At 52.7% G+C, this 24,121-nt stretch overlaps 1 protein-coding gene across 2 annotated transcripts in view; it reads right to left on the minus strand.

The window, feature by feature from the left end:
* The window catches only part of v (Tryptophan 2,3-dioxygenase vermilion), a 51,545-nt gene extending 27,662 nt beyond the window's left edge, over positions 1 to 23,883 (minus strand). The window contains exons 1-6 of one of the 2 annotated variants that reach the window (XM_037230468.1): positions 23,769 to 23,883; positions 10,517 to 10,662; positions 9,860 to 9,927; positions 5,411 to 5,473; positions 4,399 to 4,536; positions 3,505 to 3,726 (exon numbers count right to left, since the gene is read on the minus strand). In XM_037230468.1, coding sequence (XP_037086363.1) covers positions 3,505 to 3,726; positions 4,399 to 4,536; positions 5,411 to 5,473; positions 9,860 to 9,927; positions 10,517 to 10,662; positions 23,769 to 23,815 — 684 coding nt within the window. In that variant the 5' untranslated portion in view covers positions 23,816 to 23,883. Of the gene's footprint in view, positions 1 to 3,504; positions 3,727 to 4,398; positions 4,537 to 5,410; positions 5,477 to 9,859; positions 9,928 to 10,516; positions 10,663 to 23,768 lie in introns of both variants that reach the window. The other variant, XM_037230465.1, reaches the window with a different exon arrangement.
* Between the last annotated feature and the right edge of the window lie 238 nt (positions 23,884 to 24,121).

Genomic DNA, 24,121 nt, shown 5'->3' on the forward strand with positions numbered 1-24,121 from the left:
CCCCCTAACCCTGCACCCCGTAAACACATCACTGTTTCGTTCGCACCCGTCTTAAACGGACGCCTTTGAGACATATTTCAAAAACATACTCTAGTGAAACCTCAGGACCAGCTACGTCTAATAATGGCATTGGGCAATGCCAGTGCAGCAGCGTCAAGATATAATGATCTTGCACAATGATATCGATTTTGATTATTTTCGAGTACAAGTTACGCAGTCAGGGCCTTGTAACAACACTACGCTTCTTCCCTACAGTTGTCGCGACCACCGTTGTCATGATAACCCTCATACAACAAAGACGTCTGTGACTGGCCCAGCGGGTGGCAAATGCCAATTTCCAAGAACCGCACTGGTTGACATTTGAACCAGTGCGTCACCATAGAACATGTGATACTGCGTTTCCCACAGCCCGAGTGCGCTCCGAGAAGTCACTGTGGAAAACGCCATACGGGATAAGTCAAAGCCACTGTATGCCGTTTCGTTCAACTCGCGGGAAAAAGGCACCATGTTCTCTTTTTTTTGTCTCAATAAAGTGTCTCCAGCTCTAACAACATTTATCACACATTTTGGCAACTTAGTGCGCCGCAAAAATCATGAAACTCACACACTGGAAAAACGGGACCAATAAAATAAATTACTTTCAAAGTGATGGGCAGGGTGTCGAATGAGATGTCTTCCGCAAGAGCGACTTCTCAAGAGCGACAAGAACGACGACGACTACTAAACACCCCGCTGCGTCAGATCTTGCGTGCGTCACTGTATGCGCCATGCGGATGCGTGCGTTGTCATGGTTAGGGGGTGGTTAAAAGCTCAGCCAGACGCGAGCTGCCCGTAGGAACCGGACAGCACGCATCACCGCCCTTAAAAACGCCGCTCCTCAAACTGGTGGCCCATACCACGAACCGTGTAACACACACATGCGCATTTCCATACCGCCGACGGCGCCATCCCCCACCACGCAGGCGCCCCGACCGGTTCTTGTTGCCTCCGCCTGGATATGGCGCGCGTTGTCAGCCTTTTGGACAGTCGGGCGGTGTTTACCGGCCGGCGGTGGGCCGGCGGCCTCGCCTCCAGCGAGCTGCGCGCTGATTGGTCGACCCGCCAACACGCGATACGGGCGGCGGGCCTGGCCGGGGGCCGGCCGGCCGAAGTCCGACCGCAGAGTGACCGAGCCAGGGCTGAGGAGACGGCCCCCCCCCCCCCTGCCTCCCCGCAGGCCAGTGACGGGTGTCCCCGGTTCACGTCAGGAGAAACGAGAAAGTTACGTGGTAGCGTGATGCCTTCTTGCTTCAACAAGCCCACAAGCTTCTGTGGCTTGTTCGTCTGGCAAGGCCAGTCGAAATGAAGCGCCGCCAGCAGTGAGTACCGCTAACTGGGCGCCGACCGGGCCGCCCCGCAATGGCCTCCTGACGACGCCGTGCAAGTGACTCAGCGGAGCGACACGTCCACGCCCGGCCATAAGACGGGACGCCGGGGTAACCGCGTCACTCTCGCCGGCCGAAGTCAGCGCGGCGAGGATGCCGTTGCTAGACCGTCGCCGCCGCGTTGCCAGATTGAAAAGATGCGGCAGCCGTTCTCAATAGGCCAGTCGCCCCCTGCCGGAATTTTCTGACCCAACATCAGCCATGTCCCAACGGTGGTTTGAAAAACCTGAGATGCGATCAGACCGGCCAGTCCGCGGCATGTGGTCGTGTGGTCACGAACGCGCCACGGCTTTGTCCACGTTTGTCGCTTGGCTTGCAGTCGCCACGAGCGCGGATAAAAATGCGCACGAATATGACGCGGCACGATTACGCGAGTACGTCGGTGCTTATGCTTGAAGCGCTGGCTGAGAAAAATATACAGAGTATATTAGTACGCAATGTTTGCAGTGTTGCGTGAGCTGGTTTACACTTTCCAGACCAGGTTGCTTCATGCCATGGCGGTAATGAGCAGTGGCGCAAGCTTCAGGATGCAGTGTGCGATGTCTTCCATCGCGCCCACGGGAGTGGGTCGCATGACTCCGGTCCCGATTCGGCCTCCTACTGCGCGCAATCTTCAGGATGTGGTGTGCGATGTCTTCCACCGCGCCCACGAGAGTGGGTCGGATGAATACGGTTCCGGTTAGGCCTCCTGCGCGCATGCCTAACAGCGACCTTGCAGAGAGAGCCCGCAGAACTTCCTGGTGGAAACGCGGGGCTTGGAATGCGGAATTGCGCACTTTGGTATCACCTCAAATCACGGGCCACCCACGATAAGGTCAGGCGTAAAATGCTCATGAACAATGATAATGTTTTCAACAAGGTTTTGGCGTGAAATGATTTGGAACACCTGCTGTTTCAGATGATTATGCCTAGAAATGATGACATGCGATCTCGCTGTCGTGTCAGCAAAACTGTGGGATATGCCTGTCACGGACAAAGGCGTTTGTGAGGTCTCAAAGTTATGCGGCCGCCACTGGTAAGTTGAGTGCTAAGTCTGATGGACTTAGACTGCTTAACGGCACTTTACATGTTCCACGGCTTCATCAGCCACGTAACGTAAGCTGACTGCCTCTTTTCATGGGTAGGAATAAACATGGCTAGTAAATGTGTTTTTTCAGATCGTGGGCCATCACCCTTACACCCGTCCGGGCCGTTGGCCATCAGCCGCTATGACAGACGGAAGTCATGAGGGCGCCCTGGAAGATCACGCGGGATCATTCCGAGTCATTTGCACGGATCCGCGCTCATCTGTAGGGGATGACGAAGGCACCCAAAGGTCCAAATGAAAAGGCTCAAGTCACGTGCCGGGGCTGCGACCTCTCACCTGTAGAAAGAGGATCATGAGGGCCGCCCTGGAAGGCCACGTGGGACCAGCGGCGTTCACCGCGCGCAGCGCAGTGCGTCGTGCCAGCTTCACGTCGAAGATGGAGTCGAAGAGGACGGAGCGGCGGTTGACGGCCATCGACCTCCTCCTTTCGCTTGCGCCTCGTTGGCGACCGCCTACGCGACCAGCACAGCGTCAGCCACCAGCGAAAACATTGGACGGGCGGCCATCCCACACTCGGGTGGCCGCTACACACTTCGGGTGGCCGCTACACACTCGGGTGGCCGCCTACACACTCGGGTGCCGCCACACACTCGGGTGCGAGATGTCACGATGGTAAGGGCCTGGCGTTATCGCCGCTGCCGACACAGTGCTGTCGACACGCAGTGAACTTGGAACAAATAGGGACCGAACGGATGACCGACTGGATGAGCGCGGACGTATTGCAATGCTGGAGGTTTAATTCATCACAAGTTTAAGCTACGTAACTTCACTGCAACAGGCGTGTAGATTAAGAGAAAAAGGGACCGCGAAACACCGCCCCTAGACGGTGAAATAAAAAAAATACTACAGTCTCTTCACGACTTGTCTTGAGATGATTATTCCGTATTTGGTCTTTGGTCACTCCCTCTCTGGGTTCAACACTGTACCCACTCTTGCGGGATCCTAGGATCGAGGTGGCCTAACCAGAGCAAGACCATTCTGCAGGGCACGTACTTGGGCGGCCTTCAGTTCGTCGTTCAGCATGGCCTTAACGGCGCCCTGGAAGCGGTCCCAGAAGTTGAAGCCCTTGGCGGAGATACCAGGAGTACGCTCGAGCCAGCGTTCGACGAGTGCCGCCAGCGACGGCTGCTCCTCGGAGTCGCGGATCTGCTCCATCAGCTCCGGGTGGTCGTGGTACGGCGCAGAGTAGTCCGACTTGGTCTTGACTCGGCACTCCTGCGCGCAGGGTATGGCCGCGGTGGGTGACGACGGTCTCGCCGCCAGCGCGCGCCAGAGCCAGACGCCGCGGCTGACACCGCTTGACGCGCGACATGACAGGTTACAGCCATACTCCCAAGGCCGTGTGTCCGGCTTTGGGGAAAGGACAACACCTATTGTATGTATAAGCAGAGCTCTTTGCAAGGTGACCATCAACGGCGTGCAGGTAGCCAGAACGAACTCTGATTATTTTTCTGAAGCGGGAACGGGACCGCAATCATGGCCTAACATCTACCACAAATGACAGCCCTGGCGGGCACTCCCTAAGACATAAACAAAAACCGTGGCTAAGCGTCAAGATGTTTGAAATAGGTACAACCAAGCAAAAGCGGATCAGAAGCCCCAATTGGGACCGCAAGGTCGGTCCTCCAGATCAGGAAGCCCGGAGACGCACACTCCGTACCTGGGCATCTGTCGCGAAAGAAAAGCACGACGAATCTAAAGACTCCGTAGCGTATGACTACCGCGATAGTACAATCCAGGACCCAGTACGAAACAGATCAGATCTTTCCATGGAATCATATGTCAAGAAGTGCCAGAAAACGCAAGAAAAACTAAACAAACATACACAACTGGTTCTCGATGCCATGAAGAAACTGACATCACACAAAAACCGCACACAAACCTCACCTTCTTCAGCCCAAGCTTGTTCTCCAGCAGTCTAAACTGCAGGCTCTGGAATCCCGATGCCGTGCTAAGGTGGTCACGGAAGTCCAGGAAGTCCAGGGGAGTCATCGTCTCCAGGATCTCGATCTGGCCCACCAGCAGCTATAGCGGAGGACAGCGTTAGAACAAGAAAACTGTGTGAGAACAGGAGAACGGTGTCGTTAGGGGCAGATATTCATGACACGGCCAGGGGCAGGTACTCAGGCCCAAAGCTCGCATTTACGGTGGAACAGATTGATGACTTTTGCATAGTGGTACAAAATCCCTCAGTAAGTCATAAATAATAATTTAACCAGTCAGGTTCTGTTGACACCATGTCAACACGGGCACGGTGACGGAATGCCTAAAAACACTGAAGAAATAGCTCCACGCCATCGATAGCGATTAAAGCGTGCAGAGCGATCAATCACTAAAGTGGCACAGTTGTATCGCGTGCCCGGCGCCAAACCTTGATAAAAGGGGCGCCAAACTTTGATATAAGGCACAACAGAATCTCACAGGGACGTGCTTTCATGAAACCCTGATCTCAGATTAACTGTATGCCCACCGACTGAACATAAGCTTCGTCTGGCTTCCGCTCCAAATTGCCGCATCATTTCTAAATATTGGCGACAATTTTGAATTCGTCATATTCCAATAGGGACAGTGGAGTAAAATTTCGCCGTACGCCGAAGCCGATGAATTTGGACATGTTGTTTTACTATTTGTCATCAATGTGCCAATGTTATGGACCCTCGTTAACTACAGGCCGATAACAAGTCACGACATTCAGCGGATCAAATAAGGAGCCATTGCTAGCAATCAGATTTTCCGAAAACGGGTCGCTACTTGCTACTTGAAGTGTCTCACCAATGATGCGCGACTTGAAACAATTGCTGGTAGGCCTTAACGTATCAGCTGTACATATATATATATATATATATATATATATATATATATATATATATATATATATATCAGCCGCATTTCGTCATACCTTCAATATCAAAACAACTCTGTTGGTTTGCTTGATTATGTCCAGCATCCTTCGTTCGTTGAGCTTCTGAAAGATAGAACCGGTGCTAAAATCAAGGGATCGACGGAGACAATGGTGGCGACGTTTCAAAGCGCAAAAAATTGCCAGGTTTACACAAGTTTACGTCCACCACGGCCATGCCACAACTATCGCACCCAGCACACGCTCACGTCAGAGCCATGATTAACGGCATTTCTGCAAACACCAAAGCTGTGGAGCAGAACTGTGCAGTGAAGCCGACCCAAAGCAGGCATTATGTCGTGTTCTCGGCTGACAGTGAGCAGATCAGGCCTCCTGTTATGTAAACATTCCAACAGGACAGTCGCCAGACGCTCTGAGACTGGTATAAACGTGCACGCACACACAGGCGGGCGGCATCCCACACCGCCGACAAAACATGCCTATTACGTATTTGCTGTTGCGATCAGGGACTCACTATCAAATCGCATCAATTATGATATGTATATATACCAATTTATCGTACATCAATTGCCATTACATTAATACCACCAATATCAATTAGATATTATGCTATATGGTATACCATAATAATCAATAATTTTATTAATGATAAAACAATGTTAACAGTATTCATACATGTACCAATCATATTATCAAATTCGCCAATTTCTGCCCGTACATTTATCCTTGTCTGTCTGTCTCCGCGCATCTGAGCAGCACGCGCACAGCACATACAGCTGTAGGGATTACCGTGACTTTGCGCACACGACGGGCTCAACTTTCGTGACTTTTCACGACGCCAGTTCACGCCCGTTACATACCAGTGTTGGTCGCAGGGCGTGCACGAGGCAAACTTTCGAATTCAGTAGGAAGGTACTTATCGTCTATTTGTGAGAAACAAGCGGTGCAAATGCCGTGCCGTCGACAGCATGCCGCAAGGCTCGAGCAGCGATGAATGGTAACGTGCTCATGAGCAGTGCATGCCAATTGACGCAAGCATTAAGCAACTTCAACAGGGACAACATGGCAAACTTAAAAGAGCCTAAGCGGTGCACACGGCCGATCATTGGGATGCAAATCGATGTTATGTGGCTGGAGGCGGTGCTATGCCGACGACAGCGGTGTCGTTTCTTTGCACAGGGAAGCAGGCGGAAACCACAACTTGCCGAAGTGGTCATGTCTTGAGGTCGTGGAATCGCACCAAACATTACGTGGGCAATGCGTCTGAGTGACATAGGAGTGTTTTAATTAGCTTTGAAATCTTACGTGATATCTTCTTCATATTGCTGAGACACGAGTCAACGCCACGCCGCTGGCAGCGTTTCCAGCGGTCAGAGCGTCGCCATTTTGTGTGACGAAGCGCGCGGAAACCGTCTGTTCCTTCTAAATGAATTTCACCGACGCAGTTGCGCAAACGACATAATCTGTGCGGCTCAGACAACGTATCACCATTTCCGTGGGCGAGGCTGTGCGGGAAGCTTATCCGAAAACTTGTTTTTGAGTCATGCCCAAAATGCAAGTCAGCACTCAAAAGCATCCAGATAGTGGGAGCAGAACGACAGTGACTTGCGCTGGCTTGACCACAAAAACTGTCATTAGAGAGACAAAATTTAAGAATTCATTACAATATGTCACGATGGCATTTGCTTTTCATATAAAGTTTCAGTTACAGTCCAGCTATTTGTAATATTGAACCAATGCATGCTGTGCTTGAATGGTTTCTTTCAATAAAAAACTTTTGAAACAAACCTGGGCGACCTGAAGCTAGTCTGCATGAGACATTTTAAGGCACGTTATTTCCGTATGGAACCTTAAGGCACGTTCGGATGGAATTTGCATAGTTGTAGACAATTTAATAGCGGATCGTTTGGGATCCAAAACTTAGACGCACCTTAAAAGGTCGCTGACCTACGACATTAGTCAAATCAGGCCATGGATTCAGCGATGACAGTTTCCAGGGAATTGTTCAATGTGATACAGCGACGAAGCGTTAGTGGAAGCATTTTTGAGACAGTTTTTGGCAACACAATATTTAGGCAATACAACATATTGACAACACGAAGCATACTATTACTTAAACTTCTTCGCAACTCAATATACGGACAACACGAAACATATCTGAGATAGTTTCTTAGACAGCACAACGACTGAATGAGCAGATTCCTTTGACCTTGGGTCAGGTATAAAGGTCAGATCGAACTCAAAACCCACCTGCTTTATTACTCTAGAGTGTATTGTATGGAGTAAATTCTGGTGCTCATTTTGAATTCGTTGATAACAGGACCCACATTATGCATATTCCTAGACCTATTCAAGGTCAGAATAGGTCGCTGACCTAAAGTGACCCGGGCAGCATTCTGTTTTTAGGGACGTGCTGCCTAATGTAATCTTTGACGCTAAATTCGAGTGCAAAACTTACAGCAGTCCTGTATTGTTTTGGCCAACATGACCTGTGAAAGGTCAAACGAGGTCACTGACCTCAAATCAACACCAGTGATCTTTTGCTTAGGACAGGTATTTAGGATCTGGGGCACTACAGACACCAATCTAGGGTTTGACCTTGTTTGTTCTATTTGACCTGAAGGTCATGACCAAGGACCATCAAATTTTGACACAAATGGAATCACATTCTGCCCAACACACTCTGTGGATTTGGTGTCTCTAACTCCCTTAGCTTCTGAGATCTCAGGGGGTTCAAATTGACCCCATCTGAGCGAAGAGCATTCAACCTGCCGCCCGGCCACGTGTAAATGCTCGGGACATCAGTGGTGTGTGTGTTTTGATCACTCTCACACTCGCAATGCAGAATGTCCCAAATAAACACGGCACAGAATGTCCCGGATAAAACACTTTTCAAACACAGCCACCGGATAGACGGATCGAAAACAACACAGCTGCAGTGCAGCTGAAGAACCACGCATGCACGTTACCCAGCTGGGCAGGAATCAGATCGTCTTGACCGCCACGGCGGTATGTCTGGAGCCAGCTGCCCTTGTGAGCGCGTCCTCTGGCGGTGCACAGGTGCGGCGGGACACGTGTCAGCCTGGGCGGCTCTGAACACCAGTGGACGGCGGGGTGGGGCACGTGTCAGCGGGGACGGCCCTGTGCGCCAGCGGACGGTGCGGCGGGACACGTGTCAACGGGGACGGCCCTAAGCGCCAGTGGACGGCGGGGTGGGACACGTGTCAGCCTGGGTGGCCCTGAGCGCCAGTGGACGGCGGGGTGGGGCACGTGTCAGCGGGGACGGCCCTGAGTGCCAGTGGACGGCGGGGTGGGGCACGTGGTCAGCGGGACGGCCCTGAGTGCCAGTGGACGGCGGGGTGGGGCCACGTGTCAGCGGGGACGGCCCTGAGCGCCAGCCTTGGTTATGCTCCTTGCGAGGTGCAACGCTGACAGACAATGGCCACGTATGTGCAGGGCAACGGCCCGCCCCGAATCACACTTACGTAACGTTTCTCGGCGCTCAGACGCCGCCGTGCATGGAAACCCCGTCACGTCCGACAGAAGAAATGTTACGTTGGGATGGAGCCGATGCTCGACGTACGTTTGCTGCATGCATTTTAAAGCATTTTCATTTTGGTGCACACCGCGTGCCCACAGAGCATGAGGGCCATTCGTCAGATTGCGTTCAGAATAATTCGCGCACTATTCACCTCTTGGTACCTTTTCTCTTTTTCTCATGCGGCCTTTTATATTTTAAGGCGATAGCCCTGGTTTAATTGTGAAATGACACGCAAACGGCTGCTCCCAAACGGATTTAGATCGGCTTCCGCCTGATGCTTGACTGCAGAGGTGTGCACGTCAACTCCGCCCGGCGCCGGCACCGTTACGTAAGGCTTTGCCGAGAACTGTGGGGCCGGCCTGCTGGTCCAGACGCCACACCGTCGCTCGCGGGCACCCATCAAACCATGAAGGAGATAACGTCAGGGGCATGGCGATATGCAACGCTGCTTTGCCCGGCGGTAACATGCCGACGAATACCATCATGGAGGAGGCATCACTAACTGGTTTCGCTCACATGATTGTCTTTAGCCGTCGAACTGCTGGTTACTAAGCGAGGCGGCGACGGGTTCTCCGAGAACTAATGGATATACGCGAGTGGGTAGAATCTTTGCAAGGTTGCAAAGGTTGCTATTGCAAGGTCGCAGGATTTGCGAAATAAAACTATAAGTTTTCACGTAAGCATTCTTAAATACAATTTCGTTCTTTAGATCCGCGTAATTCCATTTCGTTTTATCATCATATTATACTCCGAATTTATTGCTGTTTGTACTGACTTCATGCATCACACAGCGATGTGACAGCATTAATAGCCTTATTCACCGTGCAATAAACAGGAAGATGGAGAGAACTTTGTTCACCCAACGGCATCGATATCCCATGCTTTTCAAGGGACGATCAGCCTGGCTTTGGGCAACAGTTGCATTAGACACATGCATACTATCTTACCTCTGTCATGAACAGCTGACGAACTGAATCGATTTCATAAATGATCTGCTTGAACCACAGCTCGTATGCTGAAACATCCAACGTCGTTAAACGCACCAAAACAAGGAAATGCTAAGACATGCAGGCCATACAAATATCGCGAAGCGCGTCACCTTGCTTCGCCACCGACGCACATACAACCATGAGGCAGAGACCGTGACTATATCCATTGTACGAACCTCCCGGCTTATTGGACAATCTCAGCAACGTGATGCCGGCGCGCGGTACTAGCGATAGCTTGCACCCCGCGTCATTTCAGGCTTGCTGCCCGTCTCGCCCCACCTTTATCTTTTCAAATGGCAGAGAGCTATCAACGGATGTCTTCCGTCTCGCCTAGATGGCACTGCATCACTCCGTTCACTCCGAACATTCAGCAAGGCATAACAGCGGCATTGAACACGGTTTGGTGTGCGACTTCGACCTGCAAACAGCGCCGCTTGCGCCGGGAGCCCCGGCGGCAGGCGCGGGCCTGGCTTTGTGCCAGGAGGCCCGGCGGCAGGCGCAAGCCTGGCTTTGTGCCAGGAGGCCCGGCGGCAGGCGCGGGCCTGGCTTTGTGCCAGGAGGCTCGGCGGCAGGCGCGGGCCTGACCTTGTGCCGGGAGGCGGGCGCGGGTCTAACCTTGGTGCACGATGATGAAGAGATGCTCGTCGTGAACGACGGCGCCGGCTGCGCCGCTCTTCAGCGCCTGCGCCGACAGGATCTTGTCCAGGTGCAGGTAGGTCCAGTAGTTCTCGCCCTTCTCCGCACCCGCAGCCTCGCCATTGCTGGCGACGGAGGCATGTTGTCAGTCGGGTGCGGCGAGAGCGCGAGTCAGAGTCAGAGTCAGAGTCACGGCACCGCCTGTTTGCCTGCGGCTGGGGTAGGAGAGTCACGTGTTGGCCGCCGGTGCCTCTTCCAGATAGGCTTCCCTACGAAGCAGTAGCATCGACCCCCGGCCCCTGGAGGACGTCACACAGATACAATTTAAAAACCCAGTGACTCCCACGATCTTTTATTTTCTTGTACTTTTCGTAGTTTTGTAGCTGGTGACTTACCACCTTTTCGCCGGACTCACGTCAGTTCAATTTTGCATCAGTTTGTATGTCGCAGCATATTGACTTGCTCAGTCTTATTCTGTTGCCTGATGAGGCCGTCAAACAATGCCTGGTCGCACGGTTCAGTCACTTATCGGCCAGCACAGCAGACATAACATGTTAATCAACTGTAAAAGTTGACAGGGAACGGAGTTTATATTGTGTTGTCCTATTTTAGAACTCGGAACCTGTGAATCAGGAAAGAGACCCTCATTCTGTGGACCTTTCAAAAGCCTTTCCGAGTGTTGACCCATTTTCCAAATTACCCACGTAATTCGGTCATCATCGAGTTCGAGTGCTTCAAAAAATATTAATGTCTGTTTGGCACAGACCCATCTCATGCAGATCCGATTTGCACTCGCGTCTAATCCTACAAGACTGGCAGTCTAATTCTGAGGGCGCAATGGCTACGTCAGCAAGCGTAATGAGAACTACTTAGTTCAGTTGGTAGAACGTCCACCTACGATTATGTGCGGCAAGTCGGCGCCTTACCGCCGGACTCGCGCTGAATCGTCCACGCTTCAGGCGGGTCACGAGTGCGCCACCAACTGATCTGAGATGTTGAAAGCGCCGTTGCCTCTTCTCCCAAAAAATCTGACCAGCATGCCACGCGACCGCAGGCCGTCCCAGAGCTATCCGCTGGAGACGTGCCGCACGATGTTAAATGGAAGTAGGCCACCGTTGTAGTCTTCAGAGACTCACCACACTGCAAGCGCGGCGAATGCATGCCGCTACCGCAATGTAATGCGTTACTTCAGTGTTCGCCTCGCCATCTCGGATGCCACCACCGCACGCTTTTGGCGGCGAACTGCCAACCTTTTTATCCGAATGATTATCCAATCAAGCGGTTTTTCATTCATTCCACCATACCGACAACAGCGTTCTGGCCATTGGCGAGTGGAACCAGCTTCATTGCTTCCCCGTCCGACCACCATTCGCCTACCATCGCATTCCCCCGACTTCTAAACCCCTTCCGATCACGTGTCCGGCGGCTGGCCAGGTGACCTGCGGCCGCGCGAGCGTTGTCTGTGGTGCGCCCGTCCGGCTGTGGCTTCGGCCGCGTGACCGGTGGCGCCCGGCTCTAGGGTCCGCCTGCTCCGATTACCCCCGGCCACTCCGGTTACCAGGAGCCCCTGTGTGAAACCGACGTCGGGTAGCGCGTGGGCAGCGGTGGGGCCTCACCGTGAGACCGGGAGGGGGTGGCACGGACCGGCGGGCCGGAGTTCATTCATCGGCAGGTGACTCCCTTGGGTGATGGGGGGGGGGGGGGGGCTGTGCTTGGCCTGTATCCCTAATTCATGCAATAGGCCGCACGTGGACGGTGGTGGAGGTTTTAGTACCAGTGCCGAATAAAACCTCAAATGTGCTCCGCCATGGGACCCCACTATTCTTCTGTCCGCCGTCGTCGGCTCATCTGGGTCCACCTTGCTGACATGGCTACGAGCCTGACGTTCATAACTCTTGAGGTAGCGGGACAAGTCACGATTAACGGCGCTGCCACGCCGACTGAACGTACTCGGACGTAAGATAAGCAGTCTGTGCCTCATGGCACTTTATGCCTACATGCGCTGTTTACGAGTACTGGCTCCCTGTTTGGTTACACAGCGTCTGTCCTCATTTCGGACGTTGTTCAACGTGACCTGTTTAAGAATTCGTCAGCTATCGGCGCGCGCGTCAGCTCCAGATGGCTTTTTATCGACTACTCAATCTGTCGGCGACCATTCTCGTGTTTCGCGCGTACATGTCTTGTGCGTGCTTGTCCATGCACGAATCCGGCCTACCTACCGATTTTGGGCCACAAACAAGAGACACAGATGACAGGCCACGAGCAGACGTTCACTGCAAACAAGCGGCGCAGGTGGCTGGCCGCGAGCAGGCGTTCACTGCAAACGAGCGACGCGGGTGACAGGCCACGAGCAAGCGTTCACTGCAACCAAGCGACACAGGTGGCTGGCCGCGAGCAGGCGTTCACTGCAAACAAGTGACGCGGGTGACTGGCCGCGAGCAAGCGTTTACTGCAGGCCGCCAGCTGCATATGGATGGGTTTGCGTAGTATTACGCCAACTCACGGTTTTCTCCTCCTAAAAGACACACTCTTATCGATACTAAGCAATGTCTCAAAAGTAAGCACCACACGATCAATGTCCAAACCCTCATATCAAATCCATATCAGCAGGAAAGTCGCAAAAGACAGCTAAGCGCCCATGTTTTCGGCGAATGTGGCCTCCCACTACACTTTGTTCAGCCCCGCTTAAGGGTACGTGGAGCAGGAGGCATGGAAAAACCATGAACTATATCTGGTATGGTTTTACCGTTAACAGTTCGCAGTCTTGCCATACAGCCCCTGCACGTGACGTCAAATGACGTCGACCGAACTGAGTTTTCAGTGGCGGTGAATAATGTGCACATATATGCTCATACTTATGGTGATGAGATGCCATAAGTAAATACAACGAGCATCAGTCCTTGGTCCGTTTCTGGCCAAGGTGGTAGGAAATCCCCTCACACCGGATAAACACGGCACCTCTCACACTGGAGGCATTCTGCCTCAGCCCGACAGCGACCGGCGCCAGAATAACCCCACCCTGGTCCACAGCTGAGGGCACCCACTCCCCACGATGGTCGACCTCATGAGCCGGCGCTGTTGCCGCCGGCGGGGAGTGAGGGTCACGGCCTCTGGGGGGGGGGGGGGGGGGGCTGGGCCCAACTGACGGGTTCCAGACACCGGCCTCCGGCCCAGCCAGAGACACGGTGAGGTGCAGCTGCGAGGGTGCGCCCCACACAGCGGCCGACCGCCACATCGCGCCGCCCGCCTGTCAACAGGCCAACGACTGGCTGTAATAGCGCCGGACCGGAACTCCAGCCGGATAGCTGTGTAGCGGTACTGTAGCTGTGTGAGAAGCTGTGTGTCGGAGACGGCCGCCCCCCGTCGCATCTGAACGTGAACGCGACTGGTTCATGACAGCTATTCATGGCAGGTCATCAGTATTTCTAGCACCGAAGATATGGTGCGACTGGTGCCCCATTGGGCTCCGCACCGTAGGCTGTCGGCAGGTCTAAGATCCTGCATCACTATCCGGTTCAGCGTCTGGGCAATGGGGGGGGGGGGGAGGGGCGAATTACTGTCAGAACTGAAACATATAACGGTGTTAAAACATCAAATTAAGCACCATTCGAATACCAAAGATGCTATTCGACGCGCTTGGCGGCTGCTTCACGTTTCCTTTATCCTTACTGATGTCTGCAAACTTACATCTGTATATTTACCGCGAATCTCCATAGAGCCTGCAGCGGCCGAAGAGAGGTCACCGACCGGATGTTCGGATCATTACGAACCGCGAGCGTCAGCAGCTGAGCCAGGCTTCAGATTCAATGTGCCTCTGTTATGTGAACTGGGCTGCGACGCTGCACAACTCAGGAATCCTGCAAACGCTAGCCGATCTCGCCGTTTCGGGTCAACTGCTGGCGACCGGAATGCCTCGCGGCTGCTTGGTATGCCGGCTCCGATCACGGCTGCCGAGCGAGATGCGATAATCTCTGACTTTGAGGCGATCAGTAGAGGGGCCATGAGTTGGGCGATCAGTAGGGGAGTCATGGGTCGGGCGATCGGCAGGAGTCGTGGGTCGGGCAATCAGCAGGGGAGTTGTGGGTCGGGCGACCAGCAGGGGAGTCATGAGTCGGGCGATCAGCAGGGGATTCATGGGACGGGCGATCAGCAGGAGTCGTGGGTCAGGCGATTATCGGAGGAGTCGTGGGTCGGGCGATCAGCAGGGGAGTCATGGGTTCGGCGATCAGCAGGGGAGTCGTGGGTCGGGCGATCAGCAGGGGAGTTGTGGGTCGGGCGATCAGCAAGGGAGTCATGAGTCGGGCGATCAGCAGGGGAGTCATGAGTCGAGCGATCAGCAGGGGAGTCATGAGTTGAGCGATCAGCAAGGGAGTCATGGGTCGGGCGATCGACAGGGGAGTCGTGGGTCGGGCGACCAGCAGGGGAGTCGTGGGTCGACATTTGCCGGTGCTGAGGCGTGATTGGCCCAGCCTGATGAGTCGGCGTTCGCCGCTGCTGCTAAGCTCGGGAACTCGCTGGATCTGACGTGACGCCTTAGCACCGTTCAGGAGAGGGGGGAGGGGGGTAAGGCTGGGCGGCAAAACATCGGGCCAAGACTCCCGATTTGCAGTGGCGTTTGCCGAGGTGCTGCGGCTGACGTGGTAGCTGGCGAATAATTGTGTCGAGCACTGGCGATGTCTGTACAGCTCCAGCGGCTGACGATCGCGGGTGAGCACACTGAGAGCAGTTGGGGAGGGTCGACTTGGTCCCACTGACAAGGACATCAGTATGGTAGCCTGGTTTGTATTTGACATCAGCTGACCCTCCACATACATATGTGACTATTATGTGTCATTAGCCTGAGAGATATCCACCAAAAGTATTTAAAAAACAACAGAAAGTGATAAGGGATAAGAACTCATAAAACCGTGCACGCATAAGCAGAATGAGGCTACCCTATCACGCAAAAAATGACCTGACAGCGGGCATAGAACTTGCTGAATTCAGTCGCCGAACAACCACGGGCAACTCATTGATGAGAGACGCCGCTCGGTTTGCAAGGGACCGCAGTCCTGCCGCCGTGCGCACCGCTGGGGCGCAGGTTATGGTCCATGCGAGTAGTTCGGTGACTGGTCCGCGCGTCAGCGTATGTTTAAAGCGAACAGGCAAGACTCTCGGGTTCACCTCACTCACAGGCTTTGTGGGCAGCGACAACATTCGATGGTTAGTCTACCAGTCAAAAAATTGAGCCGCGAAACCAGCGATGACGAAACAAACGAACAAACAGTCGCCAAAACGCATCCAAGCAGGGTGTGCAACAATTCAGAAGGCGTGACTACCGTTAAATAACCCAGCACGTGGAATATTCATTAACGGCGCGAGCTTTCGGCGGTCGTATTAATCTGGCCGATGAAAAGATTCTCCGGTAATCAGGATTCGAACCCGTTTTTTCGATGTAAGTCCGGTCGGTGGCCGACTGCGCCGCTGAGCTCGGGCGGCACCGTGCTACATACCTACCGCTCACAACAGGCACGTTGATAGATGGTCGCCGGCTAATGGTCAAGATCTAATCTCCCCTGAATGAGCGCAAGACTTCAAAACACATCCGGAACATGGCGGTACACGCGCATGAGGACGCCCCGCGCGCCTGAATCGCCTCGCGATTCAGAGGGTCCCGCCGGCTCGTTCCGCCACGCATGCGTTTGCACGAGCGTGCCACGCGGGCGCGCCGCGGGGGCGTGTCCCGGTGCTGCAGCTGCACGTTGCTACGGCCGCTACCGGCCGCTGTAGCGGTCAGCCGCCGGGCGCTGGACCGAGCCGGGCTCCGCAGAGACGCCGGCCGATCACTGGCAGACATGCGGCCCGGCCCGGCCGGTTTGGTGGCCGCAGGAGGCCCGCCGCGCCGCTGGCGCTCCCCGGCCGCCGCCGGCCGCCGCGCCGCGCCGCTCCTGGCCCGGCCGCGGCCGGCCGGACGGACCGCGCGCTCCGCCGGCGGCCAGACGGGCCGCGCGTGCGCCTGAGCTGTCGAGGTGTGGAGCGAGGATCGGGCGCTGGGCGGGACAGGGTGACCGAACGGCGGGCGGGCTTCGGCGGGCTGGCGGCGGGTGGCGGGCGTAGGAGTGGGGGTAGGGAACGTTGGCAAACGCTACGAAACCGTATCGTGAACTCGGGGCATTTTGACCCAAGGAAGTTGTCTATTTATTGAAAATACATTTTTGAACGAACTTGCTTTTGAATTTTGAGGGCGTTGAGGATTCTGAGGAAAGGATTTTGAGCAATCCACTTGTCGCATTCCTAGAGTTAAACTGAGGGCCTCATTCCTACCGAGGCCAAATCGGCCACCCAGGACTGGATATTCCCGCATTCGTCACCAATATACGTTGGCCTAATAATACTAATTGCTTCCACTCTGTAATACACAATTTTTGTATATGACATGTCATCTAGACTAAAGACGAGCCTCTATCGAAAGCGTTGGGATGGGATGCGGGTGCACCAAAAGCAGATTTCCTCCCCAAATAACATTTCTGTTGTGTTCAGTATGCTTAAATTTCTCTGACTGAAGTCCCATCTTTAGGAAGCGCAGTCAAACAGTATGGGACGCAGGGTGACACCCAGGACTGACGACATTATAAAAGGTGTTTTATCCCACTTTTCCTCTTCCTAGTGCGCTATCGGCGTCTTGTCGTGCAAAAAAGTTGACGCATTCATGCCGTTTAGAATTGTGACTGAGGTTTACTCAGGGGGAGCATTTTCGTGGCAGCCGAACTGATGGGCTTTTCTCTCTGGACCTCTCACAAATGAACATTTGGCCTGGTGTCTTCCCAGCGCATCACCCGCGACATGAATAACCACCGCTTGTGAGCAGCCATTTACCACAATCCTTCTTTTCGCTATCCACCAAAAAATATGTCAACGAAAAAGCGAACGCAAGGGCACGCATAAAACACACAGTCGGTAACTGACCGAATTCATATGCGCACTGAAATAAATCGGAATCGATTTGCTGAAATTTCGGTGGGTGGTGGGTGGCGGGCGACGGGCGAAGCATTTGTCGCTTATTACGTAGTACAGGTATCCATCTGTCTGTCTGACACCAACAACCGGTTTGGAGGTCAGTTCTTGCCAAGTTATGATTGCTTTGCACTCGCACGCATTCCTTGCTGTGGTCGAAGTGTATGTTTTTTTCCGTCCGTAGCAATAAGCTTATCACTAGTCATCTGCCAACCTTAGAAGACGTTCATAATTGCGAGCATTTTACAGGAAATATGACATGCTATACTCAGACACATAAGGGCGACGTCATATGAAAAAATATCGGGAAATAGTGGACATAAAAGCGCCGACTTTTACGTGGATATTTGTTAAACAAATGACATACTTTTAAGTGAGGCCGCATACAAAGCGAACGTCATGGGCGATAAGGCAACACTTTCACGAGTGCCCCGGCCGGCCCGGCCCGCTTGGTCGGCCGTCAAGCTTTCTGAAAGGGAGTTTTTTGCCGCCACTGGTTGACAGTTCACGGCGGTTTGAATAGCAAGGACCGTTCCAGACCTCAACGACCCGGTGTTGCAGCGACACATAACTTATTATTCTAACGGGAGAGAAAAAGGACAACCTTGCTAGCAAAAGTGTGGATTAGTGTTGGTAGACAGGCACACGCTATCATGTGCGAACCGTTCATTCACCCGTTTTGGATGAATCGGGCAAAAATTCGGCCATTGTCATCCTTTCCCTAGGCCAATTTTACTAAACCACGCTGTGGCCTAAACCGTGACAGATTGCTTCATTGAAACCGTACAGATATGAAGCAAGGGCCACTTTGATGCCTAGTACACACATTTGCACATCTGATGATCTTTTGATCAAGGTGACCACACGCAAGTAATTCCAGATACAAATTGCTGGGCCTTGCCAAGCACTGACAAACCGATTCTCACGCCCCGTTATCTATCAACCTATGCCCGAATGCTAGGCATCAGCACATCTGCCTGCCATGCTCGCATAGGAGAAATAGTCCATTGCAGTCATAATATCTTCTTGCGTGTCTCACAAGGGCGACCAGATTCATTCGCGTAAGTGTTGGTTCCATCCACGTGACGGTAGCATTCATTGCGTCACTGGGTCGTTCCACGCAGTAAAATATCATATTTAAATAATATCGAATAAAAGTAAATGTATTCATGCAAATAAAAATACTGTCCAGTGACTGACGCTAAGGTGTTGACTTACTTAATTTGAGCCACTTGTAGTAAATATAAACATGCAAACACTTTGTGTATCCGGCATTGTTACGCGGGCACCAAATCAGCTACGTTCCGGTCACCTCACCATATTTGATGCGAGAAGCTGCGTCGCAACAAGGCTGGTGATTGTCAAATGCATCACAGGTCAAACACCATAGGAACCAAAAATGTTCTGCAGCCCAAACACCTTCCCAAGGAGCGGAGCGGTCATTTCAAATTTTTTAGTTTTCACAACGGCACACCAAATGTGGGGCAGATTATAGACGAAATATCAACTTTGATATCGGGATCGAGTTCTGTTACTTTTTTGTTCAGCACCGTATGTGCTTTTTGTAAAACATTTTCTGAAAAAGCCACGCTGCTCAAGTACGAATTCCTGATTGGCTAGCTCCAAAACATCGCACAACAAAACAAAATTATGTCTGTTTTTCGAATGAATAATGCCCGGACCCACTTTTCGTAGCCCGAACACGGTATTGTGAATCTGAATCAGCGCACGAAATCGACCCACAGGGTAATTTAGGTCCGAATTAAAGGGCAATTGAACTATCCCTTACACGCGAGCCAAACAAACACGCAACCGGCACGCGGCGCTTCTACCATAGGAATATCGGGTTGCGCGCATGCGCCTGCATTCATGCACTTCGATTCACTTGACCTGGGCATCACATTATACATGACAATCCTTACATCGCCTGGAACCATCCGTGCAGAAGGTTTTCCAGGATTGGGAGTGGGGAGCTCAAAGGTAGTTGGGATTATTTCTTTCCGTATGCCACCGTGGGCCAAGTGCTAAATTTCCCCAAATTTTTTAGGGGTTGGAGCTCCACAAAGACCCCATAACACGATAGGTCCTGCGTCTGTGTTTAACACATCAGAAAAGCAGCCACACTTTTTGGACGTGGCGTCTTCTGTAGTCTCCCGTGCAAAACGATGGTCTTGTAAACAGAAGTGCAGGTGCACGTAGATACAATACATGGTCCAGTGTATCTCGGGACCTGACAAACGCGCCACAGCACAGACGTCGACGTGTCCTTTTAAACGAAACCACAATCCTATCTTTCAGTTAAGCACACATCATTGGGCATTTGACTTCATTCACTGCTATGGGCTACATGTGCCTATGTCGCAACTAGAAAAACAAAAACAATTGCGGAAAACGCCCCAATATTTCTGCTTGCGGGGCGGCTGGCTGCTTTGGTCGTATACCCGTCTCAACTCGCCGACCCGCTCCAAACGCCCTACTTGATGCGTCTGCACGTGTTTTATGTGACCCAGCTGCAGCAGCTGGGCCACGCGGTGCGCCTCAAACGCGCGAGCCTGTTTGGTCTGGCTCGCGCCGCCGACCACCCCAGGCTGCACGACATGAAACCGTCGTCTGGAGCCGCTGCACCAACGGGCTCAAGGCCCTCACCTGCCAGTTCGAAGTTTCTCCTGAGGGCCATCGACGACCACCCACCCGCCGGGAAGCTGTTGCGGAGCTGCGGCGCTCCCGCGGTTGATGGCTGAGGCTAGCGGTCATAGGGACCTTTAAGAGGTCGTAGCGCTGTCCAGCGGGCGGCCGCGCGACGTTGTCGACTCCAAGCCAGTGTTTTATGCGCGGGTGAATTGCCTTTTTGTAAGCGGGACGACTGGTCGAGCTTGAATTCAGATTTGAGTGTCGTTTTATTGCATGGCCTTTCAACCCGAGACGGCATCGGCACAGAACTCTTAATGGCTCGGTGCCCTCTTCGACGCTACTGCATGCATGTATGCATCACACGCAGTTTCATCTCCGTCTGCTTTGCACTGTTTTTTTTTTCTGCAAACCGCAAGTGGCGGGTGCAGACCAAAGCCCCAACGCAGCTGTCGTGATCCGAGATCGATACCAGCGCCGGTGTACGGCGGCTAATGTGACGCTGCCTGTCGCCGCCGCTTCGTCAGCCGACAGCGGGCGCGTCAGCTGTCTCGATGACGTAAGGGGGCCGCAATGAAGGGCGACCGCGAACTCTGGGACAGCCACCCGGATCAAGGCTGCTGTGTCAACCACAATACGTGCACTGCAAGGATCGGACGCGCCGTGCTGCGACTTCAGAGTAGCAGAAGCAACAGGGATTCACTATCAGGTGTGATGGCAATCATGCAACAAATTGCACTGTGGAATTTCTTGTACCGGTGAAAATTTTGCAAAAATCGCCTAACAGCTGTAAAAAATGGACTGTAGCCGAACACTTGGCATGATTTTTCCGGGACAGATTATGGCTTTGTCATAATTAGCTGCCTCAGCACCTATAGCTATGGACGTTTTACCTCCTGGCGACAGAGATGAAGTGGAGGAGGCTGTTCTAACAATGAGAATATCCGCTAAAATGGACCGGTGAGGTAAAACACGTACTAAACCCTGGGCGTGATCTTCCGGCGAACAAGTAGACCAGTTTAAATAACCGCGTTGTCACTGAAGGAACTACTAACGTGATAGGGCCGGTCACCAGCTTTTAGCAGATTCCGATGGAGATGACTGACGAGGCTGAAGAATAACAACGTGATAGGGCCGGTCACCAGCCTATAGCAGATTCCGATGGAGATGACCGACGAGACTGAATAATGACGTGATAGGGCCGGTCGCCAGCCTATAGCAGTTTCCGATGGAGATGACTGACGAGACTGAAGAATAACAACGTGATAGGGCCGGTCACCAGCCTATAGCAGATTCCGATGGAGATGTCTGACGAGACTGAAGAATGACGTGATAGGGCCGGTCGCCAGCCTATAGCAGATTCCGATGGAGATGACTGACGAGACTGAAGAATAACAACGTGATAGGGCCAGTCACCAGCCTATAGCAGATTCCGATGGAGATGTCTGACGAGACTGAAGAATGACAACCTGAAGAATGGTCACCAGCCTTTAGCAGATTCCAATGGAGATGACTGACGGGACTGAAGAATAACAGACTTACTCGCTGAAAGGCTTCTTTTGGCGTACAATAAGTGTGCTTTAAGTTACAGAGTACTTAAGATGCGGACATGTAACAAAATTACATATGCTGCCCTAATTGAATGATGACAAAAGCACGGAGTGTGAAATTTTAGTGAGTTGACCATGACACTATGTTTCACCTCATCCACAACGGCGTCACTTTCTGTCAAGCGTATGACATTCCCATACCGTGTCATGGTGGCCAGTTCCTCACGAATGCGCCACCTGGGTAGCTCTTGCCATTGATATATGAAATAAACCGCCAAGAGCTTGTCGTTTCTGGTCCATTTCGGTCCACCATGAAGTCTTCAATGTTTGCTTCTAAAACGAGGTGAACGCTTGAAAACTGAACGCATCTTTTCAGCTATGATGGATTCTGAACGACGCAACTGCTGCGCTTTTACAACGCTTTGCTAAGCTGACCACCCGCGGCGTGATGGGATGAAACACCGGATGTTTGGACCAGCAGTATGGGTGCTGCCATATTCGGGAATGTCGCTTCCTTCACACAGGGTCCATAAGGAAGGCAGCAGCTTGAAACCCCAGTACACAGTGAAGGGTGATTCATAGACAGACAGATGCCATATGACTAACAGATTATGCTGCAACTTTCGACGCATTCAATCCAGACATGGCTCCGATGAGCATAGCTCCTGAATTCTGGATGCATGCAACCTTAAAGGCTAATACGATTTAGGAAGACAGGCCCATCAAAGCTCTCTAGCCATGTCCAGCACCAAGCAAGTCTGAACATGGACATCTTGTCATTTCCACGCTTGTTTTGGCTAACAGCGCCGCAACGCCTTGTCTTGAAGTATGTCCCTATTGCCATGATGGAGTCATTATGTAGTTCCCTCGTCTTCCGAAGTGCCCAGGACACAGTAACATTTTTCACATAATGCCAGAGTCAGCAGTGAAAACCTAACAAAAAGGACGAAAAAGCTTGACTAAATCAGGAGATGCTGCGTCTTTTGTTTTTTTAATGGAGTATGCATATCTAGACATGCATTCCAGTTTTATTTGTTTTGCAAAAAGAAGACATTCTTTTTGAAGACCACATAGTTCTCAGCTCTTGGAAGCTCAGGAACATCTCAAATATCGCTGGTATGGTGCCTTAACCCCAGCCAAAACGTTACGGACTAACACGGGGATTCAAATGAACATAGTACAACAGAGAACTGACCTCACGACAATCTATGTGAACACCGCAACATTGCAGGATTATTAGCGCACAAAAAGCAAATTTCTGGGAGAAAAAGAACCAAACAATTCCGAAAATTGTCTGCCACCTTTACTGATTTAATTCTGGAGCGATTGATGGTACGCCCGATCTCTCAACCAGAGGACAGGATTTTTGGTACGCCAAACACCTTAAATAATAGTGTTCTGATTATTTCATGATGTCCTCACCTGATATCACTCGGAATAACGCCCATATTACACGCCGTTTGTAGCGGAGACACTGGTACGCCCATGGTAGTTCGTACGGGCCGAATTCACACTCCGCAAAACTATCTTATCTTTTCTCCACGTAGGGGCTGATGCAGCACACGTCGTTGCACGCACTTTGATGAACCATGGGCGATTGTGGCGGTCACATTAACGCGCGGAGGTCTATAGCGTCACGCGGGAGTCGAACCCAGACTCCGAAGTGGGAGTCTGCCACATGATTTACTCGTTTAAACTGAACAAAACAAAAAGCGGTTAGCGGAACCGTGCACCGTTACGTGGACCATTAGCGATTAAGGCCATACTGGAAGCCAGAGGCTATAATACACCGTGAACCGAACATCCTGCATTCCCGGTTGGCACTAGCTGGGAACGCGAGCCACTTACCTGAGAGTCCGGGATCTTAACGCGCATACCCATAACGCCGATCAGGAATCGAATACGAACACGGGGTACTTATGCTGGTTTAGCAGTTCCTGCAACCACACGCAATGCGAGCCGGATGTGCCGCCTCCTCGCACTTGCACACCGGATCTGCGCCCTTCAGCGCGACCCTTCCAAACTCTGGTCGACACGGCCAAGACCACACAATGGCTCACCTCTGACCGCCGGCTGGGCAAGCTCCATTTCCGATTGGGCAGGCCATGCTCTCTGTCACCGCGCGTCAACAGCTGCTCTCACCGTCCGTGAACCTCCCGGCGAGCTGTGACGAACACGACTGCGGGTCCACCCGCCGGCACCCACGCGGCGGCGCCGCAGACGGTGGCGCCGCGGTGCGGCGGCGCGCTGCAACGGGTCCCGGCGCGTCCGTCCCAGCTGGGCGTAATTACGGGCCGCGCGGCCGTCAACACCGTACATTACCGCGGTAATGGCACGGGGTATGGCCTGACCAGACCCGGATGGTTATCGGCTTACACCCGCCCCGAGAGCGTGACGCAGCCGGCTGCCGCCT

Source organism: Pollicipes pollicipes, unplaced genomic scaffold (genome assembly GCF_011947565.3).
Source record: "Pollicipes pollicipes isolate AB1234 unplaced genomic scaffold, Ppol_2.1 Scaffold_6686;HRSCAF=7923_pilon_pilon_pilon, whole genome shotgun sequence".
Classification (NCBI taxonomy): domain Eukaryota; kingdom Metazoa; phylum Arthropoda; class Thecostraca; order Pollicipedomorpha; family Pollicipedidae; genus Pollicipes; species Pollicipes pollicipes.